Source organism: Pholcus phalangioides, unplaced genomic scaffold (genome assembly GCF_987345545.1).
Source record: "Pholcus phalangioides strain wild (caught in Gottingen) unplaced genomic scaffold, Ppha-v1.0 ptg000040l_1, whole genome shotgun sequence".
Lineage (NCBI taxonomy): Eukaryota > Metazoa > Arthropoda > Arachnida > Araneae > Pholcidae > Pholcus > Pholcus phalangioides.
In genome coordinates this window covers 842857-858506 of record NW_028301626.1, presented here as the reverse complement: position 1 = coordinate 858506, position 15650 = coordinate 842857, and the positions used below count along the sequence as shown (strand labels likewise).

Below are 15650 nucleotides of genomic sequence, written 5' to 3'. Positions count from 1 at the left end.
GGTTTTTATTAATAAGTTTAATTCAACTTAGGGTGTCTGGTAATCTTTGAATAATTTTAATAAAAAATGTCTTAAGGAATTAGCTATTTGACGACATCAGGAGTGGCTACCTTGAATACGTCAACAATGAATGAATGCCAGAACTTCGCCACTGGACTTATCCCGTTGCCGAGATCTCTTTCAGCCCAGCTTCGTGGCAGAGTCTGGAACACTATTGTGTCAAAAAAAAATTTGTACAACAATTTCCTCCACAATTGGGGCTGTCGTGGTAAACAAATTTGGTGGTGATTACAAATGAAATGGGGGTGGGAGTTAGAGAAAAGTTTTGGGATTTCGTTAAGATGGATGCATGTACGCATATTAGGATGGAGATATATTTTAAAAGCAATTGGAAGACCTCCACAAGGCAATCATTGATAATTTCTTTGCACCATGTTTTCAATTTATAAGGATTTGAAAGCCCCCCCCCCCACACACACACACAAAACTGTGGAAGATTCTTTCCTTTTTTTTAAATATCTTCTCCCAAATAAATTGACTCAAACAGGAAATTGCATTGTGTTAAGGTTTAAATCAACTGTAGGACTTCAAGAAAACTGAGAGGGTATGCCAATTCCACATACACACAAAACAAAGTGACGGCCAATAATTTCAAACCAAGCAAATTTCTGCAACATAAAACATCGTTGAAGATGGTGTGTGCACACACATGCCAAGCCATGTATCCTTGATGAACTGATGACCCATTTCTTGACAAAGTTCACATAAATAAGCTTCTGGTAACATTGATATGCAGATTCCTATTGTTTCCTCACATAAAGTAAACTTTCACATTTTTCTACAGCATGATGAACGATCAAAATTCGTAAATAAAATTACTATTGTATAAAAACTAGATGTCCACCATCAAAAACACTGGAAAAGAAAAGCTGACAAAGTGAAGCACTGATTTCTAATTTTTAAAAAGATTCCATGGTAATAACTCACACGAGAATAATCAAGTACATACTAATGCAGGAATTAAAACATCTAAATTTTGTTTTATCCAAATCTACATACTTCTGTGTGAAGTTGAACAATTAAAGAAAACCTATTTCTCTAGTAACTAATTTTCGCTAACCCAAAAACAAAAAGGATCCAATTGCTATGAAATAGATATTTTGATTAGATTCATCGAGAGATTACTTGTTTTTTCTTTTTTAATTGTGTCAAAATCAAAGAAATTATTTTGGAAATCAAATGTGTATATTTATTTCAATATTATTTTTAAGATTATATCTCTATGAAATGAGACAAACAAAAAATTAGAGAGGGAAATTCAAAGTAATTTGAAATGGTCCAAATTAATCATTTATAATGCTGGAATAGTCCATGAATTCAGCAGAAGTTAGAGAGTATAATTTTTGATCCTATAGGTTGGCTTGATCCGGGAAGAAGAGGCTACACATTAAATGCATGGGAACTCTATTTAGGATTCTGAAATAAATTTTGGGAAAAAGATTTAACGAATAAAATAATTCATTTTAACTTTGATACTTCACAAGTTCCATATAATCACCTATCAAATACTTTTCAATTATTCGGGTTTTAATTAGTTGTAATAACTTTTCCATTTCAGGGGATGATTAATAGTTTTGATTTTTTGCATGCAAACACATATTTTCAAAAAGCATTAAAAAGCTCTGAAAGAGAAAAAAATATTAATTTGTTTTTATTTTGGTTCCTGGAACAGCAATGGTTCTGAAAAAAGCTAAATCAATTAGTTTTATTTATCTATGTAGGCACTTTAGCTCTCCTTCCTTCATACATCCCTTTCATCAGCCAAGCAGCAGATGTCGCTTGGTCTGAAAAAGATAACAAGTTTATAATGAAACACTTTTACTTGTTTTAGATCACATTCATATTGAAGCTAGAAAAGTTTCATTTACCTAGCAAACTGTGGAGCCTTTTCAATGGAATTTATTCCCCCTGAAGATGATAGAAGAGGAGCAAGCGCATTCAATAGCTGTGTGGGATCAATGGGAGCCTGCAATGAAAATGATCAAAAATCTGAAAACCCAATCATTAAGTTCCTGCTAGAAAAGTGTAAACATGTCTTTTACATTTATCTTTGACAGGGTTCTCAACCACGGACAAAGTTGTCTGTAAGCCGCGTATGGCTGAAAATGCTACAGCACACACACACTAAAGAAATTTTCTATGTCATATTTGACAGCAAATCATTTTTGTTGGAGTGATATCATTCCCCCTCTTACTATGCATATAAAGTAATACCCCGGTTTTCATTGACTTCGGTCATTGTTAGTTTTCGTCTTTTTTCTGCAAAAAATGTTTCAGTCAGTTGCCTCTGATTTCGTCGTATCTGCAACTTGCCTAAAATGGGGCAGGGCATTATTAAACAAGTCTTAAAGAGGCATGGAAACAGACCTCTTCGGCCAGCTTTCTTGTGCGACATGGGTCCACTGACTGAAAAGCTGGTCATGGTGCCAAAAAAAAAAAATCAAGGAAAGTGACCCCAGATAGTGCCTTGATACCTAAGGTCCTTATGAGAAGAATTCCCATTCCAAACAATATCTATACCCCCCTCACCGCCTTCCATAAGCCGAGAAGAATCTTCAGAAATGTATAAAAATGTCAACTGTTGATTCATTCTTTACATTAGTCGTATGTTTATTTGATATTAATTTCTTATTGTTTTAGTATTAAACACTACATTTATTCTCTATAAAATGTGTTTTTTGGCATTATTTTGGAGTGTCTAGAACAAATTAATTGGATTTACATTGATTCATATGGAAATGACTGTTTTTGCCGGTTTTGGATTTCACTGATTACTTTCAGACATATTATCGACTAAAACTGATGTATCACTGTATTTACATTTTTCCCCATATGTGCAATTTTTTACATAGGGGGACTTTGGTTTCCTTTCCTTCACATTGACTGCTAACATATATATATATATTCAGGGTTTGGACAAAAAAATATGAACACCTATTAAATGAGACAATCTTTATTCATAGACTGTTGGCCCTCCTTTTACATTAATTACAGCTTGTATCCACTGTGGGATGGACAAATACAAGTCATGCACAACAGTCACGGGGATACGTAATCACCACTCCTGCAAAAGGCCACTAATTCAGAACGTGTCTTTGGAGGTAGAAATCTACTGCTCAGTTTGGCCTCCAAAATACCCCACAAAGGTTCAATTATATTAAGATCAGGGGCCTGAGCGGGCAACACAAGGTGTTTCAGTTCATCGTGTTCATCAAGCCAGTCTGACAATTCTAGCAGTGTGAACGGGTGAATTATTTTAGAACAAGTTGAGAATCAGGGAGCTAATATTGCACCATTGGATGAAGATGGTCGGCCAGAATACCAACATAAACCGATGCTTTAACCCGCCCATCCAGGACAAGTGGATCGAGACCACTGAGAGGCATGAGGCTCCCACACCATCACTGAATGCTTAACAGTAGGAAGGAGACAACATCATGGGCTTATGTTTATGTTTGGAGAAAGCCAGCACATCAGTTAGTCTAGAATAACGTGAATGACGATTCGTCTGACCAGATGACATTCTCCGATTGTTAATGTGTCCAATTCTCATGTTCGTGACACCATGTTCACCGTTTCAAGGCATTACATGGTGTCACCAATGCTTTTAGAATAGCAGCTCTACAGTGTATGTTTGCTGCATGCAGTTCACGGCGGATAGTTTTTGTCAATACATCTTCCCATAGATGTGCGTTCATCTCGGATATTATGCCTGGGATGCTGTTGCTTTCTGGCCACAAATCCGCTTCAAAACCCTTCATTCTCGATCAGTCATCTTCGACTTCCGGCCACTCATGCTTGACAGCTGATGTCTCTGTTTGCTATAGGCTGTCATTACAGTCGACACTGTACTTCTCCCAACACCAACAAGGGTGACAATTTTTCTTACTGTGGCCCCAGCAAAATGGGCTCCAACAATCATGCCTTTTTTGAAATCTGTGAGGTCAACCACAATGAAGTGTAAACGCCCCTGTACGATTTCGCATCCGAACGATATCACTGCTACGACTAGACTGATGTGTGCACATTCTCGCCTGCTAGGTGGCACTCTTCCACACTAGAGGGCAGGAGTATACGACAGGTTCCCTCTAAGTAATTTTTCACAGGTGCTCATATTTTGTCCAACCCAATATATATACATACAAATATTCATCATTTTCTTTCTTCGGTAAATGTCATTTGTCAGACTAAACGTATTTAGTTTCCTGGCTATGTGTCCTGTCGTCTTTTTCCTTCCACACCCTGCTTGCCCACAGGTTATGGGCTCCAGAGACATATCTGAGATGGTCGAGTTTACATGCTTCTTTGCATCCCACATCACTAGAAACATATGCCAAAATAGAGTTGATGTTCACTGTTGTACAGCAAAAATCGCTGAATACAAGATAAGGCAGCAAAACTTGATGCTGCCTGGATCCACAAGAACGATGAAGCTCGGATCAAGCAACATCGGGGAAAAAAAACCTACATAAAGTGCTATTTTTACAAGACTGGCCACAAACAGATACAGGAAATACATCAAGTGGGAATAAAGCAAGGCCCAAAAAACAATGTTTTGTATTGTTCTGCAATGAGCCCTTGGCTGACTAAAAATATTCTGCAGTAAAAATTCTAATACATAGTAGTGTTTTGTACATCTTTCTTAAAATTCTTATAGATAATTCTGCAGTAGCACTGATTGTTCAGTGATGTACATCAGATTTTGACATATTCTGCTTTGGGAAAGTAAGGGCAGCTCAGCAAAAGGATACCTTGCTTTCACTATACATATCGTCAAAAAACTGGATTATGGATTCTGGTGCCACGTGAGTAATATCAATTTTTCACATCATTAGATAATTAGGATAGATAATACTAAAGTCGCGAATGGCACAACAGTTCACGTGCTAGCCATAGGTTCTGGCAATATGCTATTAAAAATTTAGATGGCACAGTCACAAAAGTGTTACCTTTAAATGTGTTGTATGCTTCTAATGTCAGTCAGACTGATATCCGCCAGCTAACTTTGCATGGTGCTTCCATGAACTTTCATGGCGAATATTATGAAATTTGTTTCAATGGAAAGGAATTCGGAATCACTGACTGTTAGAAATCTGTACAGATTACAGTTGTGTCAGTGAAAAAGTGAATACAGTGACTGGACAGAATTACATACGCATGACATCGAAAAATGGGTCATACAAATACAGAAACAATCAAGATGTATGCTGAAAGATCAGAACCCCATTGACTGCAGGTGCGGATCTATGGAATCATCCTCATCACCCCCCAAAGCAAAATGTGATAATTCATGAAATTTTCAGAACTGCTATATATTGCATTCAATCAATCCGTTGAAGATTACCCCTGCAAACATTTTTGAGTAACAAATTCAGAGGGGGGGGGAGAAAGATTAAAAAAATGGGGAAAACACTTTAAAAAAGGTCAAGGAGAAAAAATACAGAAAAACCAGGACTGTTCCGGAAAATATGGGGCGCATGCTCACACTACGACTAATTTTTAACAATTTGTAAAACCATGGCCACCCGACAGCAAGCTCTAGATACGCCCGTGGTTGATGGTGATATCCCTCCCCAAAACATAATATGCCCAAATTTGCAAAGCATGTCCCAAAACAATTAGAGCTACTGCAGAACACGATTTGGAAGAATATTAAGAAAAAAAAGGCAGAAAACACTCATGGGGATTTATACCGCAGAAAATTTCCAGCGAGCTGAGGGCTTGTTACAGAACAATGCACACATTCTGCTTTGGAGGAGGGGGGGGGGGGGACATTAAGATGTCTTCGACAAAAGCATGGAAGAAAAGCTATCAAGATTAGTTTCCTAATCAATCTACGAGTAACCACTGCATAGCTGTCAACTTTGGAGATTGAAAATTGAGATTTTTGCATTGATCTAAATTTTGTACAAAATATAAAAGGGATTTTTAAAATATTCTAGAGATTTTTCATTGATCAAAGTAAAATTATAGGGATTTCCCTCTTTAAAAACACGACAAAACATCGATTATAAGCACCAAGTTGCCAATCATCTCGAACCAGTAGGTTAAATTATGTCATTGCTACTCTCAAATAGAATGTCGCCACTGGGCCTGAAACAAGACATACAGACTGAATGTAACATATGGGCAGGGCCACAACTAAGAGGAGCAGGCGGGTCTGGTGCCTCAGGCGCTGTACTAAAGGGGACAGCCAAATTCACCTTTCAACTGCTCCTTAACATTACACGGTGGTACCAAAATGTGTGTGCTTGCCACAGGATGACAAAATATCTAGTTGCAGCCCTACATATGGTCAAAGCAGATACAAGTCATCTCGCCAATTTCCGATGTCAAAAGGCCAAACTGATGCTGGCTGTTTAGCGAATTTCTTATTCCAAAGTTCACATTTCACAGAGATCAACTAAAGGCATCTCACCCAAGAGACGTGGAAATGGCAAGAGCAAGTGATGACCCTCACATGAACTTCCCTGAGAAGTCAAGGGGACACACATTAAAAAGCTCATACTCCAGAAGTACAAGAGAGTTCGTTGGCTACATGACCCATACTAGACTGGAGATAAGGATGACAGGAAGTCGACTATGGACTGTCTTCTGCAATGCTGCCAGCTGGAATTCAAAATAAAAGCAAAGGGTCACTCTTTCCTTAACAGAAGCGGAATTCATGTGGCAAGAAGTTCAGCCATTTAAGAACTTCTCTGGTTACAGCAACTCAAGACTGAATTGGTAAATTGTGTCAGCAAATATATGACTCTGTACCATGGCAGCTGAAGTGTTATATCACTCGCCAGTAATTATGTAACACACATTCATATGCATTTTGTTTGCAAGAAAATCAGAGAAGGTTTACCAGAAATTCAATATAATACATTGACTCTAAAGTTAACCCCTCCCAAAGGATATTTACAAAAGCACTTAATGCTGTAAAAATTAGAAAATGTTATGCTTATTTACGGGGTCAAATGAATGGGGTGGTGGTGTGATCATTTCTCCCTTACTATGTGTATATTCGATTTTCCCCCATAAGAACAAATTTTCCCCTCGCATAGGAACTTTGGTTTTCTTTCCCTCAAGCTGAGACTGCTAACATGTTCACAATTGTTTCTTTCTAGTAAATGTCTTTCATCTAACTAGAAAGATGATTGCCATTTTGTGGGGCTTGGGCAACTTGATTTTTGAGAGGGGGCATTGGAATTTTTCTATGAAGACTCTGAACCTTCTGAGCTCCCTTTATTTTCCTATATCAGTTCAAATTTTTAATTTTTAAACAATTTCTTGATGACTTCTGTTTTTCGATTTCAATGGAAGGGGTTTGACTAAAAGTACTCAATTTTGTGTTCCTAGGAAAATTTGTGCCAGTAAGATAAAGTCCACTGACTCCCTGTGCCAATAAAATGGACACTCCTTTAAAAATAATATTCTGTGTACATAAAAATAATGTGTGTATATATATATGTGTGCCATCTTTCCTTTCCCCCATCTGCCCGACCACAATTTTGTCATCCAGCAGATTTAGAAATTCTACACTCAGAAAAACATGTCTGTGCATGATTAAAATATGGACAGCACGTTGACCAGGGGTCCAAGGATTCAACTGGAAAAGTCTGTAAGAGGGAGTAGGGGGCCACAAGCTTTATGAAAAAGCAATAAACTGGTTTTTATTATATTCTCAGACCTGCCAACTTTAGGAAGGTAAAAATCTGGTAACTTTCTAATGAAAATCTGGCAAATGTATCATGCCAATTTTTCATGACCATTAAGAATCCCTGATTTATGAAATTCTAAATTTCAAAGTCAACCTAACTCTCTGGATAAACATTGCATCGGCATACACACAATGCCCTGGAAAAAACTATTTCATTTACTTTTTCAAATATTAAATCAATGTAGGGGAAGAGACCCTTTTCAGCAATAGAAATTATACAATCAAACGAATACAGTAATATCAGGGATGGACAAATCTTAGGTTGTCATGGCAAGTAAAAATCTTGCACCATTACTTAAAATCTTCCCACGTGTTATTGCTAAATTTAAATCACAGTACAATGTAAAATTGTCAAAATGTTTTGCAAAATTTACAGAAAAAAGTTTCAACTGACATGGAAAGAGATAGTTAAATCCTGGAAAAGATTGAATAATTTTTTTTTTTCAGAAAAAATATGCTTGGCTCCCAAGAACTTGAGCTGCCACCTAATTTTTCATTTGATTTGTCAATACCTTAGCTCATTACAAAAATAACTTTACCTTCCATTTAGTACCTTGTGCAGGAATAACAGCATTTAACTCTGTAAGTGGTTTTTAAAATATTCCTGATCTGCATTATAATGGCCACATTGGAAATAAAAGCATGTTAAGAACCCAAGATATTTCGGGGAGACCATAAAATGCAGCAGATCAAGTTTGATGATATATCTCTGGATTATCGCTATAACAGTTAAGATTGTAATGTTTTTCGTCTTTTAAATTTTGGAGTCCAAATAACTGATATTTATGTCTGTGGGCAAAATTGTACCTTGAAACATGCAAATTGGAATCACATGGTTATAGTCTGACCCCCCCTATCCCATAACCTAGAGGTATTACTGTTTATTATCATTTTCTACTTCACTGAACTAAAATTCAGTTAAAATAAAATTTTGAACAGATTCTAAATGAAATGCAAATATGATACTCGAAAATAAAATATACAATCCTAAATATTTATCATGAGTCAACAGGCTTGGTTATTCAACTTTCTTAACATATATAAAGAAATGTGCTATCAATAAAAACAATACAATTTCTTTTCTCATCTCACGAGTCTAATATCAAAGTGTTTTTAGTTTCAAATACTGTTATGGTATCTGAATTTAAAATTTATTGCATTAAACTATGCACTTAAAATCAAATAATTCTGATGAATCAATGCATGTTGGAATGCACCCAACATGAAGTTACTTTCTGTGTGAGAAATGCTTGTAATGTGTCTAAAAAGTGCTGCCATCGGTCCTCTGATTTTGGAAGTGAACAATTTGGTGGCGTTATATTGTGAAGTTTAAATGTTGTAGGCCAGACTCTATGGAGAGAGAATTTAAATGGAAGATTGTTTTTCAATTTTCACAAATGCAAGCCAAACTTCAGCAACCTACTAATAAGTGATCATTGGAATCAAACCATGGTCCTTACGATAAGAGTTCATCACGACGGCACCACTATAGCATAGGGACTGAATGCAACACTTTTGACTGTTTATTAAACACACTGAACTAATGTTTTTCACTTGGGCTTGCTTTTATAATGAAATACACAGAAACCTGTCTTAAACAGGATATTATTTCAGTCTTTTGCCACACTGCTTCATACAGGTCTCGTTATATGAGAACAATGTGATTCAAAATAATAGTCAAGCTACAATTTGGAGCTAATAGTATGATTAGACAGTTAATGCAGAGTTCTACTAAATAGGTGATATTTCTTCCAGAACAAAGCCATTAGGCTGAACTAAAGGGACAGTAGAAGGTGCAGTACAGGGGGATCCTATGGGCTGCATTAGAAAAAAGAACACTAATGAAACATTTTCAGGAGAGGGAGACATCAAGATAAATATCAAATACACCGATTTAATTTTTTTCCCTGACAATTAATTTCACAGGTTTGTAACTTACTGTACATCAAAAATATATGCATGGGCCGATCTTCCTTCCCATTTAAGGACTACCAGAACAGCAAAAAATTTAAAGCTATAGGCTTTGATTTTCAACAGGTGAAAGGATCACAAAAATATTCCACTGAGAAATACGGGGCGTTAAAAATATTGGTGTTATCCACTGAAGAAAAAAAAAGGGGGGGGGGGGAGGTGTAAGTAATGTTCGCCAATATCCAAAGTTGAACTTATTCACATCATGCATGAACTTATTGATTTTTGTGGTAGTGACCAATATTTTTGTGTTAATAAAATTGAATGGGAAAAGTTGAATAAGAAATTACAATGGCATGATGAATTATTCTTATAAGAGGAAAACTTTCATGAACATATATAAAAATCTTGATAAAATTCTACATATCGGAATCAATGTGAAAAAAATTCCAAAAAACATTAAAATACAATTTTAAACATGAAACAAAATAACTGACCATTTCCAAAAATTCATAAAGTAGTAAATAAGTTGAGAAAACATAAGGATTACATACAAACACAAAAGCCAAGAAAAGAAGGCATAACATGCAAGCTCAAACAGTAGCTTAAAACAAACTGTGACATCATCCTTAATGCCTAATCAATAAAAGCAAACAAAACTCTTGGAAACTAATAAGCTAAAAAAATTTATGCCAATTACAAACTGCATATCTATGCAAAAACTTTTGTTCATTCAATAAGACCACACAGATATGTACATAATCAACAAAATGCAGAAGTACGTTTGAAAATATAAAATCCATATACATTCCTACAGTACTTATGGGAAAAAATTTTCCCCTCTATCTCTATAATTACATTGTGTTAGAAGTTTTATATAATTAATGTAATTATATACAAGGTCAAATAAACAAAAATTTGCAAGTGCCCGTTTGTAATTAACCTATACATAACAAAATTATTCCTGACTGCAAGAGGAAATGGGGAAAATCTAGGTAAAGCAAAATTTCATTGTGCTACCACATATAAAACACCACAATTATATTTGACAGGTTTAATAACTTTTCCTCAAAAGACAAATTATTTGCAATATTCAGAAAAACTTGACTCAAGAGAAATGCTTTTTTGCTGAATATTTTTTTCTATAAAACTCAGGAAATTTTCATTAATACTGAAAAAACATTTGCCTAATTAGAAATTTACTTCGAGGAGTATCAGCAATATCACTATTCTAGTTCATTTCTGGGTCCATATGACCCATTTTCTGGGAAAATCTGGGTCCTTACAAGTGAAAATGCACAATTGAATTCATGAATTAAATTTTAAGTAGCATTTTCTGACATTTTTGAGAATTTGGCAAGCTACATCACAGTGACAAAGAACAGTGGTTGTAAATAGAAAATGTATTTATCTAACATTCTATCAAGGTTTTCAAATTTTCACTTGCAATAATTTAAATTGCTTCATAATTAAAACAAACCACTCCATTAACTGTGGATGATAATGACTGATAAATCATGTAATCATGAATATATAAATCAATTCACCAGTAAAATATACAACATTCTTGTCAGAAATACAAGACAAGCAAACACTAAATGTAACAGTGCCAAAATAAAGCACCATAAACTTTAAAATTTACATATATTGTGCATAATATAGCAGAAAAGAAAAGGCGTAGGATACTAAATGATTGAAGTTTTTTTAAACTGGATAACCTTTAGGTTCAAGGTAATAAGAAAAAGAAAATTTCTAAATACTTCAGTTCAAATGCAAACTTGCACCATTAATATGCAGATAAGCATTTTGAATGTAAATAGTAATGTTCGACATTTATAAAGACAACAGGACTTTGATAATCAAGAGTAAAAAATCTGAAAAAATTTTCCAAAGTACACACGGAAAATACAACTGATATCTTCATAAAATCAAGTAATACAAATTAAAACAAACCTTCATCCAAATGGAACTTGGTATTCTTTCGTATGAAAAATCATTTTAATTGTATCAAAAGAGAAAGTTCCGTGCATTTAAAAAATAATTTAATAAAATAACCTAGATTTATATCTGATAAAGAATTGAAAAGCTACAGAAAAATTTATGTACATAAGAAAATTATTATAAAAAGATTTAATTTCTTAGTCTGGAGTAAAAACCATAAATTACAGAGTTCAAAAAGGTAAATAACTAAGAACTAATATGCAGACACTTTCAAGTGTAAATAATGACTAATTTTTCCTTGCAGGAAGAACAGATTGCGAGATTTATAAGTCACTTAATTGTTGCTAATATACAATGCTCAAAATAATTAGTGGACATGTGCCACTTATTTAAATTTAATTGATGATTAACTCTTGTGCCACAACTCTGTGTTAACCTAATAATGTTCTTTGTCAATATTTTATCAATTAAAATGTTTAAAAATAAGAAATAAACATTTCTCCTAATTAGTTTCAGTTGTGTAAAATGCACCATCTTCGTGTAAAATATTGAAAATTCATGATTCATTACATACCAATTCATACATTCTGAAACGAAAAATTGAGCAAACAATATGTATCCCAAACAATTCTTTGTAAGTCAATGTATAAAGTACCAAGAATGTTTAGGCATTTTCATTTTGCACAATGAAAATCCATGAAAATCATGCAAGATATTCATGGTTGGACAAAGTGCAACATACTTCAATCTCACACACACAATGCTCCCCAGCCTCACATACAGATCAGAAATATCTGAAGTTTTCTGGTCAAATGATTATATTGTCACACTAATTAGCCAAACTGATTTTGTTAGAATCACCATAGAAAAAAAGTTATCCGATATCCATTATCTCTCGAAATAAAAAAGGAACATGAAGGAAACTGACTTGAAAAGAATTCACGAATTCCTACATTTCTCAAAACCTAAAACCAGCTGCAAATATTTAGCTGGGATTTCAATGGTTGATCAACCAATTCATATTAATACATTATGGTTCCTTAGAACCAAGCCAGAATAATCCCCAAAATGATAGCTTCCCAACATTAAAAGCAAAATAGCTAGCTTGTGCCAAACGAGAAACAATCGGCAAGTGTTTTGTGGAAGAAACGAGAAATATAATCTATAATTCAATTTGGACTCGACTAAAAATTTTGTCAAGTTCAACTTTTTTAGTACCGTTGTCCTGAAATGTGATACAGGTTTCATCACCTTCGCTGAATACTACAAGGACAGTATGACATCGGTACATGAAGTATTTAGACATTGATGCAAATGAATAAATGATTGAGACAAGTGAAAAAACTAACGGAGAATAACGTTGAGGAATCTTATTCCTGTATTGTATCTTTCTAAAATTTCACAGTAAAAAAAAAAAAATTTGGATAAATCTGGGAATTTTTTACACATTAAATTTTTCTGTTTATTGAGGTTATTCATTACATATTGACATTGTAAACTTTCTTGAATGCACAATACCCTAATTCTATAACCGCACAGTGAAATTATTTACAGTTATAATATAGTTAGTTATTTTCCCTAATAAAAACTACAATCTTGACAAAATTCAAGTAGATATTAAATTGGATTGAAAAATTAACAAACTAACAATTCAATCAGCATGACAGGACACTCTGCTATCACGGATGTTCAGTGAACAAATTGATGTGATGTCAATGAATAGTTCATTATACAAGTATTAATTATTTGACTGATCGTCACCTTACGTAATTTTGACGATTTATTTTATATATATTTCAATATTTATTAAATGAAAGGAGTTCCAAACGTACTCATGTCTGCAAGGGCAATGGACGATATCACCATAAGGCAAGAGCCAGGAGGCACCTAGAACACATTATGTCTTGAAGTGAATTAAGAGCGTTATTAGAGAAAGTTATTACTGAAATCAGTTGAGAGTGAATGTATTTTTAGATTGTTTGCAATTTTGTACTGTGCTAGTGACTTTATTGACGGAATGCTGCAAGAAAACAGGAAGTTTTTGTTCTTACAGAAGATTTTTATAATGCTTAAAAATCAGAAGGTTTTTAGGTAAAATGCACATTGGTACCTTTAGTAATAAATCTAGTAGTAATCTTTCCACGAGCTTATCAGAACCAGAATTCATTGATCTTATACTGCATGTGTAATATTCATCTTCGCAGTCGAAAACAAATTAAATATTTAACCATGCCATATAGAACTGGAAGTTGCCAAATATTTAAAATTATGAATGCAAGGTGCACAACATAAAAATTATTAATGTCCCTTCTACCCAAAAGTTTTACAAGCTTTCAGTATTCTGCTTTGGATTTTCATGCTCTCAAAAGAACTTTACTCATACAAAAATGAATGACACCTTTTATTCATGAAACAGACTCAATGCCATCAACACATAACAGCCAAGTATACAGAAGCTGCATGCAAAAAAAAAAAAGTAAATTGATTTGAAGATTGTAGTCAAAGCTCTATATTTGTGTGCAAGAACAAGCAAAAAAATACAAATTTGATACGTGCAAACCCATGAATATAAAGATATTTTCACATGACTTTCTTGTAACGTTATATAGTGGGTTATAATACACAGATCACCAACAAGTAATTTTTAAATAAAACTGGTGTAAAGGAAGGATTTTTTTTCCATAAGCAGATACTTAAAATACAAAACTAGGGATAAATCTATTACACAAGTTTTCTTCATCTTGATAAGAACTTAAGTTATTTAGTTAGTAATTGATATACATTTTGTGCACTGGGATATTTGTGTGTGTGTGTGGGAGGGGGGTACAGAGATGTGATTTTGCAATCTCCCCCAAATAAAGCAAAACATATCCTTGGAAAAAACTAAGCAAATGAACTTGTGCCACTAATTTTTTGGTGTGTATCTTTTGCATGAGGATATGGATGCAACTGAACTTCCATATTTATTCATATCCATCTTGAACAATTGTCATTAAAAAAAAATGTAGGTAAGAATATACAAAATGGAATTGTGATTTAACGATGCATATTATAAAAGTGAATATACAGGAGGTGATAGTCTATCGCTATTCGATGAAACCCATTTTATATTAATGCTTTATAATATATTCATGTCTATTTACATTTGGGTATAAGGTATAACGGAAAAGTTATGAAGATGCAAGTGTACAATTTTTAATATCTGAAACTTTAGTGTTACAAATAACACCCATTTATTTCAGAGGAACCAAGAAATTATCACCACACTTGAGAGGGGGAGTAAGAATTCTTAATATTTAAAGGAGATTAAGAATGGAGGGGGGGGGGCTAATAATTTTATTTTCCTAATGTTAGATTACATTGATTTATGAGATACACTTAGCACTTGTTGCGCTTGTTAATTAGAATATTGTGTTTTGTTAATTAGAAATTTTAAATATTTAGTTATCTTATTATTTTGGGTAATTGCATATTTATTCAAATTCACACGGCTTCAAATTTCCACAGGCTACACAATTTTCCAAATTGATGCATCAGGTAATTTATTTTATAAATTTAGACAAGAAATGACTTTATTGGGGAAATTTTAAAGCTGAAATGCAAATACTGTTGGTATGTGTCCAAAAAAGAATTTTATTCTGCTTGGCACCTTCTCTCCCCATGTGACAAGCTCCATCCAAAATAAAGGATGCATTTCTGATAAGAATAAATGCCTTTATTCATATATAAAGCTGCCTAAGGATTAAAAGGAGGTCCTTCATAGCTGACGAAGACCCAGTCCAATGATTGCACTAAACTGGTAACATTAAAACAATTATCTCACTTGTAATTCTTAGCTTTCCTGTCTTGTAAGTGTTGTCATCATCAATGCAACTTTATATAACATTTTTAATTTTCAAAAAATGCTACTGCTGGAATATCTTGTAATGCAAGTAGATATACAATGCATCCCACTTAGTAAGACGTATTTTTGTGGGGTATGATGGGAAATAAAGATGGGACAAATATTTGACCGCTATTCTGCATTCTGCTC

General features: G+C 34.1%; 1 protein-coding gene across 2 annotated transcripts in view; it reads right to left on the bottom strand.

Moving 5' to 3' along the window:
- LOC149065241 (serine/threonine-protein phosphatase 1 regulatory subunit 10-like) overlaps window positions 1-15650 on the bottom strand; it is a 77701-nt gene that overhangs the window by 35109 nt on the left and 26942 nt on the right. For both annotated transcript variants that reach the window (XM_089254200.1, XM_089254201.1), the window contains one exon: window positions 1929-2026. In XM_089254200.1, coding sequence (XP_089110326.1) covers window positions 1929-2026 — 98 coding nt within the window. The remainder of the gene's footprint in view (window positions 1-1928; window positions 2027-15650) is intronic.